This window comes from Neovison vison, chromosome 13 (genome assembly GCF_020171115.1).
Source record: "Neovison vison isolate M4711 chromosome 13, ASM_NN_V1, whole genome shotgun sequence".
Classification (NCBI taxonomy): domain Eukaryota; kingdom Metazoa; phylum Chordata; class Mammalia; order Carnivora; family Mustelidae; genus Neogale; species Neogale vison.
The window spans coordinates 38,750,469-38,777,923 of record NC_058103.1 but is presented as its reverse complement, the minus strand read 5'-3'; the positions used below and the strand labels follow the sequence as shown (position 1 = coordinate 38,777,923).

Genomic DNA, 27,455 nt, shown 5'->3' with positions numbered 1-27,455 from the left:
CGAAGGGCTCGCGTGGTCGGATGCGATCTGGCCGTGCGGTTGTCTAGCCGCGGCGGGGGTCTTTGCCTTTGTGCATTAGGGATTTGTCTCGGTGGCTTGCAGATGCTAACTTTAGTTTGCACGTGCAGGTTTTGTTTTGTTTTGCTTTGTTTTAATCGCCTTGAAAAACTCGTCTAGACTGAGAGAGTAACGGAAATTTGGAGAAATCGTCACCTTTTAAAGAGAACGTCAGAATTGGGTACTTGTATTTATATCAGCTGTCAAGAGAGCCCAGACGTTATAAATTAATATGTGCCTCGTGCCTCATTCATTCTTAAAAGTATCTTAGTAAAAATATAGGGGTCGGCAGAATTTAGGCAAACAATATTAATGAAATGGAAAAAAAAAAAGGATGTGATCGTAGCAAATGAAATGTAGCTTCAGCATTTTTAGAACTATCTTATTTTCATGAAATTAAAGTATATTAAAGGAAAACCTTCTGGATATATCCGACGAAAATAATCATTCTGTTAGAACTTATTGCAAGTTTTAAAAACACCTTCAAGTTTGAGTCTAGGTGGTACATTATAGGATTAAGAATTGTAAATGGGGGGCGCCTGGGTGACTCAGTGGGTTAAAGCCTCTGCCTTCGGCTCAGGTCATGATCTCAGCGTCCTGGGATCGATCCCCACATCGGGCTCTCTGCTCAGCCGGGAGTCTGCTTCCCCGCTCTCTCTGCCTGGCTTTCTGCCTACTTATGATCTCTGTCAAATAAATAAATAAAATCTTTAAAAAAAAATTGTAAATGGAACCAGTGGAATTAAGAGTATTCCACCCCCCCATACACACAGTTTGTACATTTTGGGTATTTTAACCTTTGTGGAAATCATTTTCAGGAATTGGACATTTATAAGAGTTGTGGTTAGTAGAAGCTTTACTCCTTAAAATCTTTCCACTCTTCTGGGAGAGATTAACTTTCCTAATCAGTATCAGCAGAAGATAAACTTGGTGGTGGTGTTGCTGTTTTGTAGATACCATTTTGGTCTTTATTTAGTGGAATGATAAATTCTCAGTTTGTGTACACCGGAGAAAGCTCTTATAAAATTCAAAAAGTAAGTAGACAGGTCTAGACTTAAGTCCAAGAATTGACAGGAATTAATTGCAATTAATGTTGCAGAAGTGATTACAGTGCTTTTGATGAAATGATGAGGCTGCTAGATTCTAAACCTAAAGCAGATTACCTCTGTGTAGTGCCAATTTTCAGTCCTTATTATATGCTGAATCATATTAATATTGTGCATCAAGTTATGCACCAGTCCCTTTTTATATGTAATATTGTACTCATTTTTCCTTTGCAGTTCATCATTTGGGATATCACAAGCAGCTTTAATATAAATGAATTGGTTACTGTGCATCACTCCCAATTCTAAACCAATTCTTAGATTTTGCTCATTCCCATCTGTTATTTTCAAAAATATTCTCATTTGAAAATTCAGCAAACTTGGGTCAGATTGAGTCATATTTCTTAATACAGAGGTTCTTACAACTTGAAAGTTAAACAGTAAGTGACTACTCAACTTTTAGATGTTATTTGTTAAAGTTTTTTTTTAATCACTTTGTGGTTTTTACCATTTTCTGACTAATTTTAAAACTTTTTGGAAAGGTAACTGAGAGATTATGGGAAAAGATATTTTCTCCTTACAGTTTTTCCACTTTAAATGTGCTCTTGAGCCCAGGTTGGGGAGACGAACTTGTTTTCTTGAAAGAAGGTCTAGGAAAATCAAAAACTGAAGCGTTGGAAGAAATCAGAACAGAGGATGGGTATGGTTATAATGGGTTTAACAGGGAATTTCATGTTGATGCCTTAGCAGTAGGTAGGGACTGGACTTAATAGCACCTTAATACCAATTTTTTAGATCTCAAAGGGAAGGTTAAGTGGTTTATTGTTCTCTTCCAGGTTTCAGGCCAAATTCCTTCAGTATCCAAAACTAGTTATTGGGTCATTAAAATCTCTGAGAATGGGCATTTCTTAACTTCTTTAACTTTTGGTCATTAAAAGTCAAGAAGCTCTCTAATTTATTAGTAAGCTCTCTTCTTATTATAATTTTTTTTGATTTTCTTTTTTGAAAAAGAACATGCCTGGTAGTTGAGAACATAGGATCTGGACCTAGACACCTCTTAATTAGAACTAAGAGTTCAGTTTTTTCACTTGTTAGCTTTGTGAGCTTAGGCAAGTTACTGAATGGTTCTGAGCCTGTTTCTTCCTTTTGAAATGATGACTAATAGCAACTATCTCAGAGGTTACTGTGAAGATTAAATGAGATAATGTTCAGTGTCTGTCTAGTTTGGGAATCTTGGTAACACTATAATTGAAAATAGTTGTTACCTATTGAAGTTCTAGTTTGAACTTACACAACACTTAAACACACTTTTTTTTTTTTGCAGGTGTTTCCAGATATTTCTTGTGTTAGTTCTCCTCCCCACCTTCATGCATCTTTTCTAAGTCTCCTAAAAATGAAAAGACTAACATTGAATTCAGATTTAAAGAGAAGGGGGGTTCCTTCCCATGTAAAACAGTACACCCTGGGTTATGTTGGCATCTAGCACCAACTATTCTTTTTTTTTGATTGATTGATTGATTTTCAGAAAAAAGTATTCATTATTTTTTCACCACACCCAGTGCTCCATGCAATCCGTGCCCTCTATAATACCCACCACCTGGTACCCCAACCTCCCACCACCCCCCGCCACTTCAAACCCCTCAGATTATTTTTCAGAGTCCATAGTCTTTCATGATTCATCAATTATTCTTGAGTATTTGTTCTCTATCCCCTTCTTCACAATTTTGTATACCCCTCCTTCCTCCACAAATAGGCCACTTTAATTTACTCTGGATTTCAGAGACTAGAGTCATAAACACATACACTACTCTTTCAGCAAGATATGTGCAAGACACTATAGTCTTGGGGTGGCAGTAACTTAAAACATTTTTTGTGTCAACACCACAGTTTAGAGTAGACAATTTTATATTTATCTTTGCTAAACATGAGTTAACAAAATACTTCCAGTAAAGAATGTGAGCCTGCGTGATAGAAAAACTTTACTTTTGAATTTCTCCAGTTAAAACTATTGGCTTCTCTCTCTCAAGGCAAGGCTTCATACTCTATATTAGTCTAATTTTGGAGACTTGATTTGTATGAAGTCTATGTTTGTACATTCTTTTACTTGTGCTATGGTAGTTCATATCAGTAGTCCACTACAAAGCATTTTGTGCAGTTTGGGGAATGTCCAATCTTTCTACCTGCTGATTTCCATTATCTTTGTGTGGGCTCAAAGTTAAGATTTTGTGGTTCTATTCTATTATTGTATGTCAAGAATGTGTGTAGGAGGCTGAGGGAGATTAGTCTCTATTGATGTTTTCTGAAGAACCCATAACAGTTTACTATGTTTGGTGGTAAAAAAAAAAACTTACCATATGTGGATATTAAAGATTTGGTTAGATTACAGTGTTTATTCATAAATGTGTCCTCTTAAAATACAGTTTCTATAATTTAGACACTTAACCTAAGATTGTTAACATAAGTGTTTCTAAAGTGGGAAAAAGTAATATGTGTTGTGGATTTGTTCTCTATTAAGAAATTGATTTTAATTCGTAAGAATATTCTTTTTTTATCTTTTTTTTTTTTTAATGGTGGAACTAATAATCTGGTTGGTGGATTTTAACCCACTTTCTGCTACTTGCATTGTATGTGTTGTGTATGTTTTCTGCTTAACTATAGAACTAGAAAAAAAAATCTGAAACTAAGATAAGTCAATCATGTTGCTCAGTATTTTGGGTAAGAGTTTGGTAAGAATTTTTTGAAATAACTAGATCTTGGAATTTTAAAAATAATTTTATCCCTATCTATTTTTTGGAGCATCAGGAATTAATTATTTGGGGGCATCTGGGTAGCTCAGTCTGTTAAGCATCTGACTCTTGATTTCAGCTCATGTTATGAACTCAGGATCCTGAGATCCAGCCCATCACCCCTCCACTGGTGGGGAGTCTGCTGAGATTCTCTCCCTCTTCCTCTGCCCTTCCCCCTGTATCCTCTCTCTTTAAAATAAATGTAATCTTTTTTAAAAAGGGAATTAACTATTTTGTATGTGTTTTGAGTTTTATATTAAAATTCATGTTTTTTGAATTAAAAAAAACTATTAAACCCATATCATTTGCAAGACATGACCCTTTCAGAAAAATGTAAGACATAAAATCTAAATTTATATAAAGAAAATTTAAGTGATTTCCTCATGACTTATTTTTCCATAGCTTTTGAAGTACTGTGAGGTTTTTAATTGTGGTTAAAAAAAAATATATATATATATATATAATGTAGATATTATATAATGTAAAATTCCCATCTTAAACATTTCTAGGTGTATAGTTCAAGAGTGTTAAGTATATTCACATTCTGTAACCAGAATTTTTTTACCTTGTAAAACTGAAATTGTAACCATTTAAACAGGTCTCCCAGTTTCCCCCTCCTAGTTCCTGACAACCATCATTCTACTATAAATTTGATTAGTAAATACCTTATATATGTGGAGTCATGCAGTTTTTTGTCTTTTTGTGGCTGGTTTATTTCACTTAACATAATGTCTTTAAGATTCCCCCATGTTGTAGGCATGTGTGAAAATTTCCTTCTTTTTTAAGGCTAATATATGCCACATTTTGTTCATCCATTCATCTTTCTGTGGACACTTAGGTTGCGTGCACCTGTTGGCTATTGTGAATACTGCTGCTGTGAACACAGGTGTACAAATATCTCTTAAAGATTTTGTTTTCAATCTTTTGGATATATCCCCAGAAGTATGTTGCTGGATCATGTGGTAACACTATTTTTGATTTTTTTGAGGAACTCACATACTGTTTTATATAGTGACTGCACCATTTTACATTTGTACCAGTAGTGCACAGGGGTTCCTATTACTCCCTATCCTCCCCAACATTTGTTATCTTGTGTTTTTATGATAATGGACATGGTGAGGAGGTTGTGTTTTTAAGGGTTTGTTTGTGTGTAATAGCCAGCTTAAAAGTTAACAACAGAGAACAGTTGTCAGGGAAGCTTTATGAGAAGTGAAGTTAAGCTCCTCTAAAATGAGAATTAAGTTTTTCTAGGGACTTAGAAAGATTTGATCTGCCAGTGTGTTTTCAGAAAAATACTTGATTAAAAAGGTCTGTAAGTGTTTTTTTGTTGATAAAGTCCCATTTAGTTGGTAACTTATTTTAAAAGATTTTAAAAAATAATTGAAATGACTTATTTTCATTAAAAAAAGGTCCAAACTTCCTGGAAGTTTAGAACAGTTAGTTCTAACTTGGGAGTTTGTAAGTGTATTGGGATTCTTTTTATTGCAGTGATGAAACACAGCTCAAGCTAGTTTAAGGGGAAAGCCAGTTATTGGGCTTACACAGTTAAATCCAGAGTCTCAAGTGTTGTCCTCACAGTGTTAATTCTGACTTTCTCTTGAATATGACTTTGCCTGTATGCCTTTGTTCTACTTGCATGTTGGCCTCTTTCAGCCACTGACACGGTATCTGTATGGTATGAAAGATGGCACCTAGCATTCCCATGCCTGCATTCATACAGTTTGTATTTTATTTATTTATTTTTTAAGATTTTTTTTTTTTTTTTTTTGGACAGAGATGACAAGCAGGCAGAGAGGGTGGGGGAAGCAGGCTCCCTGCCAAGCAGAGAGCCCTACACGGGGCTTGATCCCAGGACTCTGGGATCATGACCCGAGCTGAAGGCAGAGGCCTTAACCCACTTGAGCCACCCAGGTGCCCCACAGTTTGTATTTTAAAAAGTGAAAAGAAAACTCCCTCTCCTTTCTAGTCAGTCTCTTGGATGAAGGCCAGTTTGCCTTGCGTGGACTATCCATTTTTAACTGTGTCAGTGGGGTTCCCTGATTACATGAGTCAAATGTCATATTGTAAAGTATTTGATTGCCCTGGTGTAGATTATTAATTATCTCCTTGTCTAGGACTTTTGATCATTGCTGGTATTGTAATGAATGGGCTATAGGTTTTTGTTGAAAATCATCTAAATTCGTATTCTAGTTGTTTTTTTTTTTTTTTTTTTTAACCAATCATAACTGTTCTGCAACTATTCTTGCTGTGCCTTTGGGAAAGCTGAGAGTCTCTTCTTAGCTTTTAGGGTTAGGGTTTTCATTTCTTTTCCTTAAGAAAAGATAGTAATGACTAATGGCTAAGAACTTGGGCTTTCAAGGTTGGCTGCTTGCTTTATCACATATAGCTATGTGATCTTGTACAAGTTGCATTACCTCTCTTGGTCTTACTCTCCTCATCTATAAATTAGGATGATAATATTTAGCTTATAGGATTGTTGTGAGGATAAAAGAGATATTAACCCTTGTGAAACAGAGTTCAGACCACAAAATAGGGACTCAATAAACTAGAAACTATTGTTAGATTCATTTTTATAATAATTACTAAGTTTCAGAAGAGTCACTCTCTTGAAGTCTCAAATTACTGAGAATCACTCTAGCCTTCTTTGGGACAATCTGACAAAGGATGATGTCCTTTGGGCCACACCATCAGTGAACCTATATAAGAGGGGTAAGAATATTAGTGGTGCTTCTCCTCTACATCAGTTTGGGTTTTTGTTGTTGTTGTTTGTTTTGTTTTGTTTTAATGAATGTCTGGCCTTTTACAGATTAAATGAAGATGCTTTTTTTTTGTATACACATGCTATTTAAAATATCATTTTTCATAGTGATAATGGTAAAGGAGAAAGGCTCTTTATTTGGCTGTTGGAGATGGCAAATGAAGAAAGCCTACTTTTCCATGCTCTTTTGGCATCAGGAATTCATTAAGTGTCTTTTAACCTGTTTGCAGAAGAGAGTTGGAATTCCCTTGCCTTCGCAGATAACATGGCTAAAATGTTTAAATGGGTTGTATGTCAAACCAGTAATTAAAGCCTTCACCGTGAATGGAGGAAGGGGTATTTTTCTTGGGTAATGTGAATGAGTTCATTTATTTCAATGGTTCCAAAATTTGTTTCATCCCAAGACTCTAGCATCTAACCACTATGGCTTGTAACAGATTATCATATATTCATTTATTCAAAGGATATTTGTGCATGTAATTTGTCAAGCAGATCATTGAATTCTGATGGCTCCAGGCCACATTTGAGTTTTTGGTGTTAACTGATAACATATATTATGTATTATATCTTTCATTTTTAATTTTTAAGTAATTTCAAGTTTGGGATTCTTGAAAATTACAGACTTCAGTATTTAAGTTTTGTTATTAATATCAGTTATCACAGCAGTATCCTCTAAATTGTGTTTACTAAGTTAGTGTCTGCTTTGAGAAATTTTTTAGACACAAAAGCACTCTTACAAAATAGTCTATTCATTTTTGGCAGCTTGAAATGTTAGAAAGCTTTTTATTCTTGTATTTCTTAACACTCACTAATGTTAAATCTCTTTTGAAGCAAAGTAATCCCTGTGAAGCTTTGAGATGTACCCACCAACCTTATTCTGAGTGTGCACATTAAAAAATGTAACTGTTCCTTTTTGTGATTATTTGGTACCAAATTTGATTATAAACAAATGTAACTTCAAACACAGAAGGCTTGTAGCAAAAATATAGACCTATGTAGAGATCATTTAGATGATCCAGAATATGCCTTTTTCCTTTTTCTTACGTTGCCATCAGAATAAGAATACAGTTTAAAAATTCTTAAAGTTCACCTTTAACACTGCTTTAATTCTACTGATCAAAACCCTTGCCATCTTTTAACTCCCATGTGTTACTCTCTGCAGTTGAATAAATCACCTAACTTGCCTTCCATGTGACATCCTTTTCAAATACAAGAAGGTAGTTATTTCTTTTCCTAAGTAAAAACATCCCCAAATTCCTTTAATATTTTGATTTAAATATTATTGAGCATCTGATTTGTGGCAGGGCATCGGCTGTATTAAATATGGGGGCTTCAGTCTCAGGTGGAATCTGAGACCTGCCACTTATTAATAGTGTTACTCATTCCCTTTTTATATACAAGGAAATAGGGATCAGAGAGTTAGTTGGGAGAATTTATTGGCTAACATTGGATAGGATGGATTAGTATAGGTGAAGGACCAAGACATTTGCTTAGGAGAGCTCATTTGTTGTTTCCAGAATCTTCATTATGGTCAGGATTTAGAACTAAATAGGAGAAATCTTCAGCGTGTGATTTCTGTGTGTATACCTTTATTCTAATACATGTGAATTTTTTCAATTGTTTAAATACTTATTATAACTTACCTATCTCCTGTTATATTTAAGGAAATAATTAAGGACATGTTCTTCTGCATACACACATCCACACACTCATATAGTGTCACTGACCTTTAAGTTCCAGTTTCAGTTCTATTACTCTTGAAAAGCATGAAATCAGGAAAACAAAAGCATTTAGAAGCTGAGAGGGCAAAGGGAGAAGAGTGATAGAGTAGGTGATGTGGGGTAAAGCCACTAACACACAGCTGTTATTTGTGAACAGTTATTTTCAACCCCTTTTATGCTTATGGCATTTGTAAAGAGATTTAAAGGTAATTTTTAAAAATTTTTCAAAGAGTTGAAAAAATCATTCTGTAGTTACTACATTTTTCATTTGGTCATCTTTGAAGCCTGATTATGCTTTTCTGTTATATTAAGCACAGACTTTATTACTTGCTTGTCATTGAATTGTACCTCTAGCTTCTCATTTCCAGCAATCATTCTATACAGTATCACCCAACTACTCGGTGCAGTATTCTACCTGAAAAACATAGTTGTCATAGTATGTGTATGTAGTTGCAGCTAAAAATAAATTTTTCTTATTTTTCAGAATTCGCTGGCTAACCTATTTAATCTCTGCTATAAGACATTCTAATGGTTTTCAAACTTTCGTGGCTTAAAAATCATCTGAGTGTTTAGTTAATAAAAGGATTTCCAGGTACCCACCCCCAGAGATTCTGATCTGGTAATTTTGAGGTGAGACTCAGGAATTTGTAGATTTACCGTTTCTCGGTCTTTTGGCTAAGATCAACTCTAAGAATTTGTAAACTTCACAAGTACCCATAGGTGAAGTACAAACCTTGAATAGCTAAGAGTGCTAATCAGTATCATCTGGGAGATTGTTTTTTAAAGAGACATGCCAGGTCTACAATTTGAGTTTCCAGGGTTAGGATTTAGGCACAGATATCTAGGAAAAAAGTTCCACTGGTGATTGTGATGTATACCACAGGTCAACCCATGACTAATCTAGTCAAAGTTCTTAGTGTATTTTGTAGTTTTTGCATTCCTAAGTATGTGGCAGTGTTAATTTCTAAGAGGTTGGATATATGTAAAAGCATTTGGGCCGATATTTTTTAGAGAAAGTATTTAACCATTTTGAGGTGTTGAACAATTTTTTACTCTGATTATTTTTGAAAGACACATTAAGTATTTTCTTAGAGTAGAGGGGCTCAAAGTGTTCTCCAGACTGGCATCATTGGTACTTACCTGTTAACTTATGGAAGAGATTCTGAGGCCCCATGGTGCCCTCCCGAATCAGAAACTCTGGGTAAGGCCCAGAATCTGTGTTTGTAGAATCCCTCCAGGTGACTGTGATACAAGCTAAAATTAGAGAACCTCCGTCTTAGAGTAACTATTTCACATACACATTTTTGTTATTATTTATCTCCTACTTTATATATATTAGGGGATCAGAGATTTTTTTTGAGAGGCTCAATACCAATTCTGAACCAGGAGAGAGTTTATTTAAATCACTATCTAGGAGTAATCTAAAAACAAAAGCATATTCTTTTTACAGACAGAATTTTAATACACAATATTGTCAACAAATGTAAATCTGTTAATTAATAAATTGATTTAATGTATAAGTAGAACATTTTCACATTGATGCTACCTCAGATGTGGTATCCATTTTATTTTCAGACTGTACCCTGAATTTAAAACAGTGATTCTTTCTTGTTTATTTTACTATAGCATTAGAAAATTGAATATTTAGGCATTTTCGTGAGGTTATTGGAAGGGAACTAACCCATCTTTTCTCTAATTGTGGATATTTTTATAAGATATTACCAAGCTATTAAGGTAATAAACACCTAAACCAAGAAATTTAAGTTGCTTTCAAAAATAAAATAAGTACATATATTCTGAATATTTTCTTTAGAAACCATTTCACTTAATTTTGGAATTTCAAGTTAACCATGAAATTAAATTTTCAAAAGCCACTAATTAGAATAAGAAACTTAAAATACTGAATTATACTGCTTACTTGGTCTCTACTTTCCACTTCCTGGAAAGAAATAGGATTGTTCCTGCTTCATTCCCAAAATGAAGAAAACATTTAACTCATTTCTAGTTAATCTTTCTGTAAAACAAGTTTAAAAGTAAGATGACTACTTCTTTCGGATTTTTCTGACAAATGCAGGTGCATTAAAATAGTGTCAGTTCACTGATGAATTTTTCTTAAAGTATAAAATATTCTGTGATCCTGTTATCTTGAAACTGCTATTAATATTTGTAAACTTTCCAAACTATATATTGTTGAATCTTTCTGGTTTTATCTATGCACTTAAAATTTACATATTCATATGTATATGTGTACTTATATACACATCTATTTACATATGTACACATGCATTACAGCAATGGATTCATACTCAAATTTTGTTGTATAACCTGTTTTCACATAATGCTATATTGTAACTTCTTCTATAAGCACAGATTAATTTTTGTAGATTTTTTCCTTGTCTCTTAATTTTGACTCTTTGATTTTATGGAAAGATTATCCCTAGAGCTAATATTCTGTCAGTTAGGGATTGACCCTAGTAACTACAATCAAGTAAAGACAAGAAATATAAAGATACATTTGTCCTAGAATATAAGCTCCATGGGAATAATAACATGGTCTATTTTGTTTATTGCCCTATGCTGAGAACAGTGTCTGGCTCCTTAGAGATGACTAAGAAATACTTGTTGAATTAATGAATGAAGTTCTCTAACATAAATATCCTAAAAGTTCACTTTTAAGTTTATTGATCAGAAGACATTTTCCTGGAGAAAACTATAAATAGCTAGCTATCCTGAAAATGTAATTTATACTTAATTTGAAATGTCAAATTTTGCTGTTATTTCCATTAAGTAGGAGCACATTTTTTTATTAAACATAATCTGTTTGAACTATTCCGGTTTTGCAGCAATTACCAAGTAGAAAATAGAATAACAAATCCTATTAATCATAAGAATACTCTAAATAATACATATACTTGTCTAAGGGTAACCTCCCCTTGAAAAAAGCCAATAGGATTAGAAATCAGGGGTGCCTGGGTGGCTCAGTGGGTTAAGCCTCTGCCTTCTGCTGAGGTCATGGTCCCAGGGTTCTGGGATGGAGCCCCGCATTGGGCTCTACGCTCAGCAGGGAGTCTGCTTCCTCCTCTCTCTCTGCCCACTTCGGATCTCTGTCTGTCAAATAAATAAAGAAAATCTTTTTTTAAAAAAAAGAAATCAACATAATGAAGACTTTCATGTCTTAGGATGAAAATTACGATACCTTCTTGAAAAAGATTGTAGAAAAGAGATTCAATCTTCTGTTTACAACTGGGCTAGGAGGACATAATTATAAAGGTATTGATTTAATTGGTTAATAGCATTAACTACAGCTCATGCATTTTCCTGTCCACATTAGCTTAGGACAAAACAGTAAAAAAACATTATAGATCAGAGTGATAAGGGAAAATAATCTTAAAAGCTTTCACTTCTTTCAATAAATTGGTATTCTAGTTTTTTTGCTTTCTCCCTGTGCCTCCAGATCTCTTCTTTGGCAAAATCATCTGCTCTCCTTGGTGATAGTATTGGTGCCATTCACTGTTGTGGTGCTTGGTGATTTTTTTTTTTTTTTAAATCAATAGCCTTTTTCTAACATATCTAGTGTGCTTACAAGTTGCTTACCAAATGCTTCATTACATTTGAAAGTGCATATCCAGGTAATCACAGTAAATCCAAACAGTATGCCTTGTTTATGGTACTCATATTATTATGCTGTTCAATTGTGATCACAGTCTGTACTATCACAGGAATATTGATGAAGCACAGATTCAGGGATCCTAAAAAAGTGTTGAAGGGGCAGTCAGCCTTCCATGGGCTTAAGTCAGAAGTCAAATAGAAGATTAGGGCCAAATACTAAAGCCAAGCTGAACTTAGGCACATCTCTATTAAGAACACAAAGATGAAGGGTGCCTGGGTGGCTCATTGAGTTAAGCATCTGCCTTGGACTTAGGTCATGGACCTGGGATCAAACCTGATTCTCTCTTCCTCTGCCCTTCTTCCCCGCTTGTGCTTGCTCACTTTCTCTCAAATGAATAAATAAAATCTATTTTAAAAATAATATTTATAATAAAAATACAAAGATATGAGTGAGGCAGTTTTCTGCCTCCAAGAAGCATTAAGGATTTTAGAGGAAGATAAATACAGCTGACCCTTGAACAGTGCAGGTGGTTAGGGGCACTGACTCTCTGCACAGTCAAAAATCCATGGATAAGTTTTGACTCCCTCCCCCACAAATGTAACTACAAATAGCTCTCCTCAAAAAACTTAACTACAAATTAAAGCCTTCCTGGTAACTATTAACACATATTTTGTGTATGTTTTATATACTGTATTCTTACTATACAGTAAGCTAGAGAAAAGAAAATGGTTTAAGAAAACCTAAAGAAAATAACATTTACAGTACTGTATTGTATTTGTCAAAAAATTCCATGTGTAAGTGGACCCACACATTTCAAATCTCTGTTGTTCAAGGGTCATGTTTATACAGCAGAATAACCAGAATGGTGAGATTTAGGGGAGAGGAAAAGTTTTGGAAGACAGGAGAAATAAAGTAATGCTGGGGTCGAATGCTGGAAGTTTCTCACATAAATAAATATAGCAAGCTGCTTATTGAGAAGGGTACCTCAGGCAGAGAGAGACTAAGCCAGAAATAATGAAATATTATGCTTTTGATAACTGCAGTGTGGCCAAAGAACATAGGAAATAATGAGAATGAAGAGATGGACAGGGAACTAGCTAAGGGAGGGTTTCCATAGAAAATAGATTTTGTCATGTGTACATTTGATGGGACGTAAAGGAAGGCATAACACCAGATTTCTTATTTTGGAATGATGATTGTGGTAGTAATTTGAGGGGATCCAGATGTAGAGCAAATGAAACACCAATAGTGAGCTGAGATGTTTGAGTAGGTCCTCTGTACAAATTAACGTCTGGTGGCAGTATTGAGGTAGATTGAATTATTATCCTCTGATTCTCTTCCCTTAGTAGTTGGCAGTATCCATTAAAGGATATTATTGTATTGCTTTGAAGTGCTGGTGGACAGTGGAGCAGAGCATTGCCATTATAGGTGCTTTCTAGTTAGATTCCAGGAAAGAGCTTGGCCATGAGTCCCTCTGAATGGCTTGTAAGTCCTAAAGTCCAAAGCCAACTCCCATACATACCCTTCTTTATGTTTTTGGAGATGTGAAGTAGACGAATTTGGAACTTTATAATGCCTGGCTGTATGTATACTTAGTAATTAGAATGAGTTTCGGAGAGGCAGTGTAATATACTGTAAACAGCATAGTTTCTAAGCGAAATTGCTTGAGTTTGAATATAGGGTCTACCATTTATTTAACTCTGTAAACTTGGGTAAGTTATTTAACCAGGTTCCTTATCTGTAACATGGTGATAATAATACAAAAGTAAGTTAATTGATGAGAAATGTTTAGAATACCACTATGTACATAGTAAGTACCTTGGACTTTGGATTTAAAGCTGCAGGCCAAAATGCCAACTGAAGAACACGGAAATTTCCTCTGGCCTGAAACTTTAAGAAGAGCATGGCAATTAAAACAGTGAGATGTACAATTTTCACCTATCAGCTTGACAGAAATTAAAAAGATAAAGAAAATCTATAATATATATTACTGCAGAGTGCATGGGGAAATAAACACATTCATCAATTAGCAGAAACAAAAATGGACACAGACCTTTTTATAAAGATAAATATAAATGCCACATCCTTTAGATCATGGAATTTAACTTTAGAAGGTTTGTCCTGTAGTAGAAATACTGACAAAAGGAGTGGAAAACAACAGTTTTCAAAGCAAGAAAGAGTTTTTAAAGCAGCAAATAAAGTTGAGAGATTTGGAAAAAAAAATGTAGACATTATTAGAAAGAGGATGGATCAACTGTTAATGCTTTGAATGTTTGGCTCTAACTTCGGTTCTTTTTTTTCTTCTTTCTTTCTTCTTTTTTTTTTTTTTTGTTAAGTATTTATTTGAGAGAGAGCTTGCTAGCAGGGGAGGAACAGAGGAGGAAGGACAAGCCCTCAGTGCAGAGCAGACATGGGGCTGGATTGCACAACCCCATGACCCCGAGATCATGACCTGTGCTAAAATCAAGAGTTAGACACCTAACCGACTGAGCCATCCAGGCACCCCTAACTTCAGTTCTTAAAGTCATGTATATTTACAATCAGGAATGCTAACAGGCTTTTCTTGTGTAATTAGGCAACACAGATGAATTAAAATGTCTGCAATTTTGTGTTCTTGTTAATTTAAAGAATACTAAGCATTCTCTGTAAAATGGCTGTTGGTGTTCAACTTTGTATACAAGAAGCTTCTTGACAATGCATATGGATTATTTTCCTAAATATATTTCCTATACAAAATAATTTCAAGATACATTTGTTAGCTTGTCTAGTACTGTATATTAAATAATAATAAAATAATAAGTGTGAAAACTACATATCACAAAGATTAAGCTATTTTGCTACTTTACTCAAACAGTAGTCCCAGAACAATCATAGAAATGCGTAACACACTGTTCAAAAGATAGAATTTTTACTGTAACCTTAACTGAATTCTGCTATGATTAGCAGATGTGAAATAACACTTTATGCAGATATGTCAATGCAGAACTTTACTTAACCTATACTTAATAAAAACAACGAAGATGGAATTGATAATTTAGAGAAATACAATGACCTTATTTACATGCAGAAAATCTGCCTATTTTCTTCTGGTCTACAGAACTTACTGTGCAAGTATAGGATTCATCTGTATGGAACCTACATGCTGTGGTCTACCAGAAATTTCTTGTTCAGCATTGTAATTCTGTGGGGTATGACCTGATAAAAAGAGCCTTTCTCTGAGTAGACAAGAAGCTGGGCAGTTCAGATGCTGAAACTCTTAAGAACTTTGGAAGTTACAGCTTTAAGCTAAGCAATGTTTTAAGAGTTCCCATAGTCACATGTGAAGAACATCAGATAAATTTCTATATTAAATCTTTTTTATAGGTCCCCTGATTGCTTTATGTCTAGATAGATTATGTAATAGAGGACATACTCATTTTTCATCACCTTCATCTAATTTAGGTTTATCAATTCTTGAAGTATCATATTACCTGTTTTATCGAGGCTTATTTCTCTTCCAGAATTCTGGCTCTTGCTCAAATTTTTCTTCTCCCAGTCTTCACTGCTTAAGTATATTATGCTTCAGATGTTTTATCCAGGCTCAAATTTCTTATGAATTTGTCTTATAAATTTAGTTGCCACATCTTTAACAATTACTATCTTTAAAGTTGTGGACAGTACAAGTATTTCTAAAGGTATGGAGATGATCACCATGGTGAGCTAAATCAGATATCCTTTAAAAGCATATTAGCAGGTAGTAAAAGGATTTAAAGTTTTTACCAAATGTTTCATTTGGGTAGTCATTTGTTGGTCACTTAAATTTGGTTGAGTAATTGAGAGAAGGCAAGTAAGTCTGATGATAGTTCTTGATTAATCAAATTCTGATCAACTAGAGTAATCGTGACATTTAAGCTATATTCAGGTTTATCGTGAGGTCATTGGTCATCACACATTTTTAGTGGTTTTACTTGAACCAGATGGGAATCTGATTGTACTACCATCCCTTCCTCTCACCTGCCAATTCAGAGGAGAAAAAAGTGAGGATGTTAGAGCCAATGGGGAGTAAGGGGTGGGGGAAACAACTGGATCTTTGCCCCCATACTTGGGAACTCTGGTATATGTATAAAATAGATTTTGAAAACCTTTATTATTGTACATTTTGTTTCTAAGTTCACATCTAAAGCATTCACTTAAAGTTAATGAGAACAATGAGGCATTTCTAATGCACATAAAAATTGAAGTTGCAGGCTGTTGACATTGTTACATTTTCATGGTGGCCTCAGTCTAATTTGTTTTCATGGATTTTAAAAATTACACAGCATTAAGAAAATCCTGATTTCCATAGATCACTAGTTGTAAGTAGTAATAGTTTTTTTTTTAAGATTTTATTTATTTATTTGACAGACAGAGATCACAAGTAGGCAGAGAGGCAGGCAGAGAGAGAGGAGGAAGCAGGAAGCAGGCTCCCTGCTGAGATGAGGGGCTCCATCCTAGAACCCTGGGATCATGACCTGAGCTGAAGACAGAGGCTTTAACCCACTGAGCCACCCAGGCACCCAAGTAGTAATAGTTTTTAATAGCTCACCTTAAATCTCAAGGTACTCATGTTAAATTGCTCTAGGTGCTTGAATTGAATAATTTGTATCAAAGTTCAGTTAAAATAGTAATATTCACATTCCTTATTATATAAAAGTTAGATAAAGCACACAAACATAAGTGCTAAAACTTACATTATTACTAGTGTATAATACAACTGATATCCACTTGTTAAACAACTGAGTAGGAGCATGTGCTGAGAACCCTGCCTGTTTTGTTTTGTTCTGTTTTGAGAATATTGCTTCTATGATTGAATCTTGCAGTTTTGCAGATGATTTGAAGGGAGGAGAGATGTGAGGTAGATAGATATAATTATGCTTTATTCATAAGCTGTAAGGAGGATTAAGTGAAATAATGCTGGCAGAGTCCTTACCATACCACTTGCTAAGTGCTCAGTAAATGGTAATGGCTATTTTCAACATTAAATAATTGACTTAACCGAATTAGGTTGAGGGTCCTAGGAGAGCAGCTGAGTATTTGAGGTAGAAACAGCATTCTTGCTTAAGATTAAAAAACCGTGGAAGAGTAAACAAAGATTTAGGAGTAAAGGAAACTGTGTTCAAGTCCTGTCTGCTACATAATGGCTGTTTTTAACCTACTATATAATCTCTGTAAGAAGGGATAATATTTAAACCCATTTACAATTTATGAGAAAACTAGTTACCTTGTACCAGGTAGCATTTGACACATAGTAGGTTTTAATAAACAATAGCTATTAAAGAAGAACCTAAGGACAGAACCAGGTTTAGCCTTGTTTACCTCCAACTGGGTCAGGAGGAGTAGATGTTGGAGGAAAATGTCTCTCCTTGGTGTGACTTAGGAAAATCTTTCTGATTTTATTCTTGGAAGAGTTCCCTAAAGATATGTCATTGTTTTGACACCTTTATTAATCTTTATTAACAGTTTCTTTCAATTACTGTTGTGCCACATCTTTTTTTCATCTATACTCCTGCCTTTATTTGGTACCTGTTTTGCCAGTAATAGATGAGGGGCTGCTAAGGGAAGAAGCAACCTGAAAATGGTAACATATTATAGCGACTAATATAAATATCTATAGCTTCAGTCAGTATTGCTCATGTAGGGTAGAGGATGGGAAAATGTTGGAGTCAAGAGAAACTTGAGTCAAAACCTGCTTAACAACTTCCTGTTCTCAAGTTAATATATACAACTTTAGTTTCTCTAGACTTAGTGGTGATTTTTTTTATATTGAGACTACTTCAGAATGGCTGTGAGGGTACAGCCTTAGAGGCGTAGGCTGCTTTTAAGATTTTGGCTAAAACAAAAGCATCCTCTCCAATTTGATATTCCAGGGAGGAAATACCTATTCGGAAAGGTTTAAAGCTTCATCTTAGACTTCTTGTTAGAGTTCCCTATGTCTTCAGTAATCTGAAATTTGTACAGCTGTATTTTACATTGTTATACATTTATTTAATAGACAACTCTCTATATAGTTTGATTTACATGGCATCTTTAAATTGTTCTGTGAAAAGCAGAAAAATGTAAAGTTAGTGTTCTCCAGACAAAGGCAAACTAACATAAATTTTCTCTTTCTTTGCTCTTCCTCTTATTAAATAGGATAAGTTCTGAACGTCGAAAAGAAAAGTCTAGAGATGCAGCTAGATCTCGGCGAAGTAAAGAGTCTGAAGTGTTTTATGAGCTTGCTCATCAGTTGCCACTCCCCCATAATGTGAGCTCTCATCTTGATAAGGCTTCTGTTATGAGGCTAACCATCAGCTATTTGCGTGTAAGGAAACTTCTGGATGCTGGTGAGTTGTTTTACAAAAGTGTAATAGTCCTAAAAATTAGAAATTAGAAGTAATTAGAAGATGGTCATAATTCAGTCCTTCTTCAATGTGATTTTTATTACCTGCTTTGAAAGCTTCAGTAAGGAATTTTTAAGATACTGGCCTTTTTCCCCTCTTCTCTTGCCCTACCGTCCTACCTGTCCTTTTAATAACATGACTTTTTCTCTTTTCAATGGTTTGCTTGCTGTGTTACTTTAAATAATCATTAAAACAGCTGGCAAATCTAATTATAATTTTTAAATAAAGTATCAGATATTTATAAAAATGTCTAAATATTATCATTTAAGTATAACTTTAAAGTTAATTATTTTTCTTTTCTTGTGCTCCTCTTAGGTGATTTAGATATTGAAGATGAAATGAAAGCACAGATGAATTGCTTTTATTTGAAAGCCCTGGATGGTTTTGTTATGGTACTCACAGATGATGGTGACATGATTTACATTTCTGATAATGTGAACAAATACATGGGATTGACTCAGGTAAAATACCCACATATTAAGAGCCCTTCTTTATGTTTTTAAGATTTTATGATATAGATCTAATTTTCTTAATGTGTTTACAGTTTGAACTAACTGGACACAGTGTGTTTGATTTTACTCATCCATGTGACCATGAGGAAATGAGAGAAATGCTTACACACAGAAATGGTAAGAAGAGAAGTCTGTTGTTTGATTTAATATGACGGGTAGTTTTACAGAATAAGATACTGTTACTAATATTTCACTTTTGCTGTTGTATTAACCCAAGGCTCGAAACATCATTTCATGTTTAATAAAATGTTGCTCTGTTCTCTGTGAAATCTACATTATTCTATTACCTAGAAATTTCATAAAAACACCTAAAAATTTTTTTAAAGCCCACCTAATTCCATAAATAATTATATAGATATAATAACACATAAAAGAAAATGGAAAAGTAAATAAAAAATCAGGCCCTTCAAAGAAGTCAATTTATAGCCTACAATTTTTAAGCCAGGGGAAGTCATAATCAAATAATAAGATTTTAGATAGTGATTACACTTGAGGTACCAGTGTGTGTTCAGGGATTCTAAAGGACAAAGATAAAGAAAAGAGAAAATTCACCAGATTTTAGGAGCCTAATACTTGCTTATTTGACCTCAGAATGTTCACAATTATTTAAGACTATGTAGTAGAATTACCAAGTATTAAATATGGATGCCCCATGTTAGTTATAATAAAAAAGATCCGCAAAGGCCTCTTAACTCTGAGGAATGAATTGTTAAAAATAAGTCTCTAAGATTTTTGGGAAGTACCTCTTGAATTATAAAAACTTGATAACTAAAGAAAGTCTCTTCACACCTGTGCTGTCTTAAACAAAGTGTACCGATAATTTATAAAGTTACCATGATGAAAAGTTGTCATTATTCTCTGTAGCTCTCCAATTTAAGTGGATGTTTGTTTGCTTCTGTATTAAAAAAACTCAAGTTGATAGCACTTTTTGAATATTTTTATGGTTTTCTTTTTCATCTCATTTCATTTTGGTTAACAGTTAACCTCTATTGAGAGATTACTATGTCAGAACACTGTTCTCTGCCTACTGTATGCTTTAACTTCTTTTTTCCTCATAACACCCTGTGAAGTTACTATTTCTATTTTACTGAGGAAACTGAGGCACAGAGTTATTAAGTAACTTACCCAAGATTACTTGGTTAGTAAATAGCATAGCAGAATGTAGATTAAGCTCAGGTAGATGAGCTTGAGTTTACACTCATTAGTACTCTGGAGATCTTTCATGTTCACCAACTCTCACTACATGCTCTGGCCACTTTTGACCTTGCCAGTCGCAGCTCTCTTCTGCTTTTTAATTTCATACTTTGTGTTTCCTGTGAACTTGGAAAGCAAATGTATAATTTTTAAAATTTTGTATAAAGGAAGAGTAAATACACTTCACACAGTGACCTAAATAGGCTGTCAGTTTAGTTTAATATAGGACTTCTAGTGTTTAGAGTGAGGTTTGTACTGGCTATTCAGTGCTTCCCTGGGGCTAGACTATGAATGGATGGATATTATGAGTTTTTGTTTGGATTTGGTAATTATGTTAATGCATTATCCTAAATCAAATATATTATTACATATTATAGTTTAGATGTATGTTTTTAAACAAAATTTTTCTATATTTTTTTAACATGTTTTTTTAAAGCACCTGAACTTATTTAAAATTACTCCTCATGTAATGAGTGCTTGACGTTTTGTTGAGAAACAAAAATGCACATTTCACTTATAGAAAATGGGCTGCTTCAATGTAATTTCAATGAAATGCTAAGAACAAGTGGTGTGTTTATACAACATAGTTCTGTTATTTTTCCACTCAAATTCTAAAATAATGACTTAGAGTTCATTAAATTATTAAAAATATTTATTTTTAGAGGTTTGAAAATTTAGTTCTCTAAGAAAATTTTTTTTTAATTAAGAAAATGCTAGTACCTTGGTTTTTAAATTAATCTTCATGTCTCAATTCAAAGGCTTTGCGTTTCCAAAGGTCAGTACTGTTCAAGCTTAGATTATGAAGGACTGAAAATCCACAGAGAATTTACAAAGAAATCTCTGCTGGCACCACAACCACAACCCATCTGTGTACCCCCATGGAGACCAGTATGGTTCTCATGGCATCTTCTTAAAATCCATTCTCAAATGCTTCTAGGGAGGGCAAATTTAAGCCTTATTTGAGTAAACCCAAATAATTTGTATTAGCACCAAGACCACCCCCTTGCCAAGTTCCATTAGCATAGAATTAGAATTCTTCTTCCCCAAGAGTCCTGCCATTTCTAGCTAATCAAACCTAAATTTAAACTAACACATTTGTTTCTTTTTGGGCACCTGGGAGGATCAGTCAGTTAGTATGTGCCTCAGCTCAGGTCATGATCCTGGGGTTCTGGGATGAGCTCTGCATCAAGCTTCCTGCTCAGCGGGGAGCCTGCTTCTACCTTTCCTCCTGCTGTTCGTTCCCCCTGCTTGTGTGCGCGCTCTCTCTCTATCTCTCTCTGTCAAATACATAAAAAAAAAATCTTTAAAGAAAAAAAAAAATCGTGTTTCTTTTCTACTTGGCACTTTTCTTTTAATATGCTAGCCTTAAAATCTCCAGATCTTTTTTCTTTTTAAATTTCTATTCTACCCACCTACTTCCATCAGTTTTCAGGTTGTTACAGATTCTAGCTCTTAGTGTGTCTTTTGTCATCCTTTTCACTTCTGCTACTGCTCAGCCCCTGATTACCATCATTGTATTTCATTTCTAATACATCTTCTATATTGCTTCTAGATTAATGTATCTTAAGTTCCTGATTGTGCTTCCCATCTCAGAATTTTTTAGAAGCTCCATGATGTATATTTAAGGCTGAATTCCTCATTAAGCCATCCAAAGCCCTAATCTTCCCTTTCTCTTTGATTACTCTTCTGCTTATACTTCATATTGCAGTAGCCTGAACTATCTACTGTTCCCCAAACATGTATTCTTCATTCCGTACCTCTGTGCTTTTCATTTTTTTCCTTTCACCATTTCTTAGTTCTATGAGGATTGGAATGGGAGTGAATAGACCTGATTTTATTTCACTCTAATTTTGCTTTGAAAAGTCATTTAGTGTTTTATTCTGTTTTGTTTTTTCCTCTAGTAACAAAAGTAGAAATAATGCCATGCCTGCTTTACAGGAAGATTTAAAAAATCAAAAATGTAAAAAAATAAAAAATATAAAAATGCCGTTACTTTGAAAAGAAAGTTGCTATTTTAAAAGTTCTGTAAATAGATAGAGTGCTCAAAGGTTTGGAGGAGTTTGTTGAAGTTCTTATTCTGGAGTGGGCCTGTAAACTGATAGCACATTTATAAAGCAAATTTATACCACATTTATAGTTCTTTGTAATTTTGCCAACTTCACTGGCTTGGATGTGAAATGATTAACTGTTAGATGAAACTGGGGAATCATTAGAGTTGTCACCCCCAGTCATTGAAGCATGTTAGATCCCTTGTACGTGTTGGAGTGTGAATTGCTATTCATGCTGAGACTTTCAATTGAAAATAGCACCTAGGTTCTACTCTTACTGTGACAGATTTAAATATTTAATTATGTTTTTAAATTTTATTTCATGCTTTCATTCATTAGGCCTTGTGAAAAAGGGTAAAGAGCAGAATACACAGCGAAGCTTTTTTCTCAGAATGAAGTGTACCCTAACTAGCCGGGGGAGAACTATGAACATCAAGTCAGCAACTTGGAAGGTAAGTAAAAATGATTTGTAAGTGGTAATACACATCTCAATACTGCCAGTACTTAAGACAGCATTAGAACTGTGAGGGAAAACTTAGAGTTGTTCATTGACATTTGCAGAGTTACCATCCAAAACTAGTAATTTTTCAGTTTGAGGCATGAACTTAAATTATGTGAATTGCCACACTCGTGTACCAAGCTAACTTCATCATTTGGCTTTGCTGCCTTCTGAATATTTGAATTTTGATAGAACTTAATTTTCTGTTTATTGTTGTTACATTTCTTTGCTCAGTGTTGAAACAGTCATCAAAGCAAGAAATAACAAAATAATAAATAGCCACTATGACCAGAAGAATGAAAAATTAGCCCAGATTTGTCTGGAAGAAATTTTTTAAAGAGTAATTTATGGTACCTGAGTCATGAGTGGTGTTACAGGGGAAACGTTTATGTATTTCAAAGATACGGTTAATGCCAGTAAGTTTTAGCAAAGCTTCCTTGCTATGTTACACTTGAACTGATTATCTCTGCGTTTTTTAATAGCATTTTTATATTTTTTTAAAGAAGTACTTTGTTTTCTTTGTACACAGGTACTTCACTGCACAGGCCATATTCATGTCTACGATACTAATAGTAACCAATCCCAGTGTGGGTATAAGAAACCACCTATGACGTGCTTGGTGCTCATTTGTGAACCCATTCCTCATCCATCAAATATTGAAATTCCTTTAGATAGCAAGACTTTTCTCAGTCGTCACAGTCTGGATATGAAATTTTCTTATTGTGATGAAAGGTAAATGATATATAAGATGTAATTTGAAATTTTAATTAGTCCCTGGCATATTTTTTTTTTTTACTGTTCACTATAATAAAGATTGTATGGTTCCTTCCACTAAGTTGAATACAGTGATACATTGTAGAACTCAGTAGTATTACATTAACTTTATAAATGAATTCAGCCGTATTTAAGTATACACTACGAATACTTTACCAAGGTGTTTTCCAAAAATCACAGTGTTTGTCTTTTTCCTTTCTAATGTATTTAAAAAGAAAATAAGTGTATTTCAAAGACATAATGTGTAATTTGAGGAAGAATAGATCATGGCTATGGACTAGAGAGGTTATGGACTAGAGAGGAAAGTGTTTTATCATCTCACCCTACATATTGCCCATGATTTCTGTTGCCATTTCCCAAATTTATGTCCATAACTATTTTTAATTGCCAATTTGATATTTTCATCTTGATACTCTTCTGTACTAACAAACTGAGTATTTCTATGACCGAACTATACCACCGTTCCTCCAAACAACAACTTTAAAAAATTGCTTTTCCTTTTAAAATGCTAGCATGCTTAGTATACTACTGTAGACACACAACTTCAAAAATCTGGAATTTATCCTTAACTTTATTTTCATTATATGTACTCAGTTTTTGTCTAAATCTTACAGATTTACTATGTTACATATATCTCTTGATCCATTCCCTCCTTCCCACCCTTACTCTACTGCCACTGAATTCTTCAGCTCATTATTAACAACCTTTGGCTCAAATTTTTGCCATAATCTCCTAAGCTGTCTCTCTGCCAGCGGATGTAGGTAGGTCTTTTAATCTCTTACTCACATTCTCAAAAAATGGACTTCCTAATGTAAAAATTAGATCCGGTCATATTACAGTTGAAAATGCCTCAGTTGCTTCCCTTCGTCTTTACACAGAACAAACATCGGTTTGTAACATTTAGAGGAGGGCAGGAGATTTTTCTTTATCAAAATATATGCTGAAAAGCCAAAAGAAAAATAGACCTCCACAATAAAACCGAAACTTATTAGCATGACCAACAAAGATATTTATGACCTGACCCCAGCCCAGTTGTCTAAATTACTCAAGAAAAGAGGTGATTCCTCTGGTGTGGCCCCCTACCTCCTATAGCTGGAGATCACCACATGCTGACTCCCTGTCTTAGTGCCTTTACACACATTTTCCCATTCTGCACTGAAATTTTCTTCAGTTCCTAACACATATTACCTTTCAAGAGCCATCTACTCCTCTGTGGAGCTTTCCTTTTTTTTTTTTTTTTTTTTAAACATTTTATTTTATTTATTTGAGAGAGAGAGACAGTGAGAGAGAGAATGAGCGAGGAGAAGGTCAGAGAGCGAAGCAGACTCCCCATGGAGCTGGGAGCCTGATGTGGGACTTGATCCCGGGACTCCAGGATCACGCCCTGAGCTGGAGGCAGTCGTCCAACCAACTGCGCCACCCAGGCGTCCCTGGAGCTTTCCTTTTTCCTTCAAGAAACTATTCTATTCTTTGTGCATACATCTGTTACAACATTTTTTCTACTTTTAACAATTATTTGCTTGCTTGTCCCATTTTTAGTGTAAGACTGTGTAACACAGTAGCTGGAGGCATAGATTCCATAGCCAGGCTACTAAATCTTGACTTTGCTGCCTGTATCCAGATGATCTTGGGCATATTAGTTTTTCTTTTTGAGCATCAGTTTCTTCATCTTTTGGTAGGGTCAACTTAAAGGCTGTATGAGAAAACAAATTTTAAGCACTTAGTCATAAAGTATAGGAATCCCCCCCTCCCCACTGACAAGGAAATGTGACAGAAATCACATTAAAATCACATTATTCTGGCTTTAGTCCTAGCTTGCAGCTCTGATACTTACAGTGGGGCCTTGGTATGTGAACTTAACTGTTTCAAATTTATGATCCTTACCTGTTAAATAAGGGTAATATTTTGAAAGGTTGTTGCCAGGATTAAAGGAGTTTGTTGAGTGTCTTATACATATAGTGAATGCTTTTTTACCACTGGTGTCAGCTATCAGAAAAATGAAGATAGGAAAGCTAGTAAGTATTTTATGGCATTTATTACCATTATTCATGTGAATATATGATAGGACAGAGATACCCGTATCTTTTTGAGGAATTATTTTTTATTTTTTGAACTCAGTAGCAAAGTTTAGAAGTAAATTGGGAAGAAATTCAAGTGGTGGAGCTAGAATGAGATCTGAGAAAAGGAGTGACATTTCTCTTTGGTTATATTAGAAAACTGGAAAATGATCATGACAGGGGAATAAAGACTGCCTGCTTATAGATCAACCAAGTAAGATTTTGAGTTTGATCAGGAGATTATTGTTTCTGGTTAGAGCTCTTTCTAGGAACTTCTCATATCTTAAACAAGAACTGAGAGCTAGAAATATTTTTGCTCAGTTTTGAGAAAATCTAATATACCAAACTTTTTGGCATTCAGAATCTCTCTCCCCAAACACTTAATATTTACTGTACTAATTTCCACATGTAGTCATTATACACATTATTTAGGCATCTGCAAGTTCATGGCAAAGTAGAAATGAAGAGCAATAATTCTTACTCTCAGGACACTTAAAAGGAATAATATGCTGCATAGTTGCTTTAGATCACAGGTTCCTAGTCCCTTAAGAACACTTTTTGATAAGATTTTTCTGGATCACTCCCCTTTCTGGTACAGAATATAAGCTATATAATATTCCAAAGTTAAATAAAATTGACTTTCTAGGAAAATATGCTGTTTATATTTTAACATCATATATCCCTCGGTGTTAGACACACCTTAACTCAGATTGAGAAGTACTGACTAGACACCTAATTAAACAAGAGATTCTTAATATGATAATACAAAGCCCTCATTAATCTGGTTACTTCTCTAGCCTCCTCTCTCCTCACCTGCCCCCCACACCCCAACCACGAGTCTTTCTTGTTTGCACACTCTCAAGCATTTTCTCATCTCCATCTTTGCTTCTGGTATGCCTTCCTGAAATGGTTTTGCTCGCCCTGCTTCTCTCCTGTGTTCATCTTACTAAGTTTCCTGTAAGAAATTATCCCTCACCCCACTAGTTCTTCTAGTGGATAAGGGTAGTTCCTCTGACTCCTACAACAGCCGCATTATTTCTACACTTAACGCATTATTTCATAAGTAGTAATGGTAATTGTTATAGAAGATTAGCTACATGTTGAGTTTTGACCTTGTATTTTTACACCTAGAACAATGCCAGGCATACTTAGGTGTATAAAGATTTAAATAATGGAATTTTTTTTTATTCAATGGGAATTTTATTTAAATAACCTATATAAAACCAGTTAAAATTATTTTTAGAGTATAATTTAAAGAACTAGGACTTTTTTATAAGACAGTTCCTTTGTAACACTGCCACCTAGTGCAGATGTGTTTAGGTATATCCCTTTGTAAAGAAGTCTGGATTTTAGCTTGGTTTGGTTTAATTTGTTTTTTTACAAACCATTTTCTATTTACCTATTTTTATTTTGGAATAAATTATAGGAGAGATCTTGCCTTAAAGTGTGACAACACGAAGAGTATTACTTTCTGTACGTTTCTTGGAAGGATATCATCCATGTATGTTTTTCATACTTTTTTTGGACACAGTACCTTAAGTAACATTTGCTTACACCTTGGTTAGAAATTCCTTTAAATTCTAAAGTCTGAGAAATTGAAAATTTTAACTCCTGTTTTGCTCTCAGGAAAAAGAGAACATTTCTGTTTAGTATGGTGCTAAGAAGACAGCATTCTCTTTCACATGAAATGCATTCCATTTCAGACTGGTTGTACAAAGTAATAAGATCTAATCTCTGTCCTAAAAGAGTTGCCCAGAAACCAAATGGGGTAACTGAATTATTTTCTATTCCATTTTTAGTTTGGTATCATTTTTTTATCTGAACTGAATTCCTATAGTTTTGTATCGTTTAAAAAACCTAAGAGCATCTTCTAAAACCAACTAACATATAATTCTTAAGTTCCCACTTAGTGTAGATAGTCTTTGGTTAGTGATATTAAAATTCTGTAGTAAATATTGTTCCCACAAAGTGAAGCCTTGCCTAAGGGAACTATTAAAG

General features: G+C 34.4%; 1 protein-coding gene across 1 annotated transcript in view; it reads left to right on the top strand.

The window, feature by feature from the left end:
- The window catches only part of HIF1A (hypoxia inducible factor 1 subunit alpha), a 40,891-nt gene that overhangs the window by 872 nt on the left and 12,564 nt on the right, over positions 1-27,455 (top strand). The window contains exons 2-6 of the mRNA XM_044231662.1: positions 18,126-18,316; positions 18,689-18,834; positions 18,918-19,002; positions 22,467-22,579; positions 23,156-23,358. Coding sequence (XP_044087597.1) covers positions 18,126-18,316; positions 18,689-18,834; positions 18,918-19,002; positions 22,467-22,579; positions 23,156-23,358 — 738 coding nt within the window. The remainder of the gene's footprint in view (positions 1-18,125; positions 18,317-18,688; positions 18,835-18,917; positions 19,003-22,466; positions 22,580-23,155; positions 23,359-27,455) is intronic.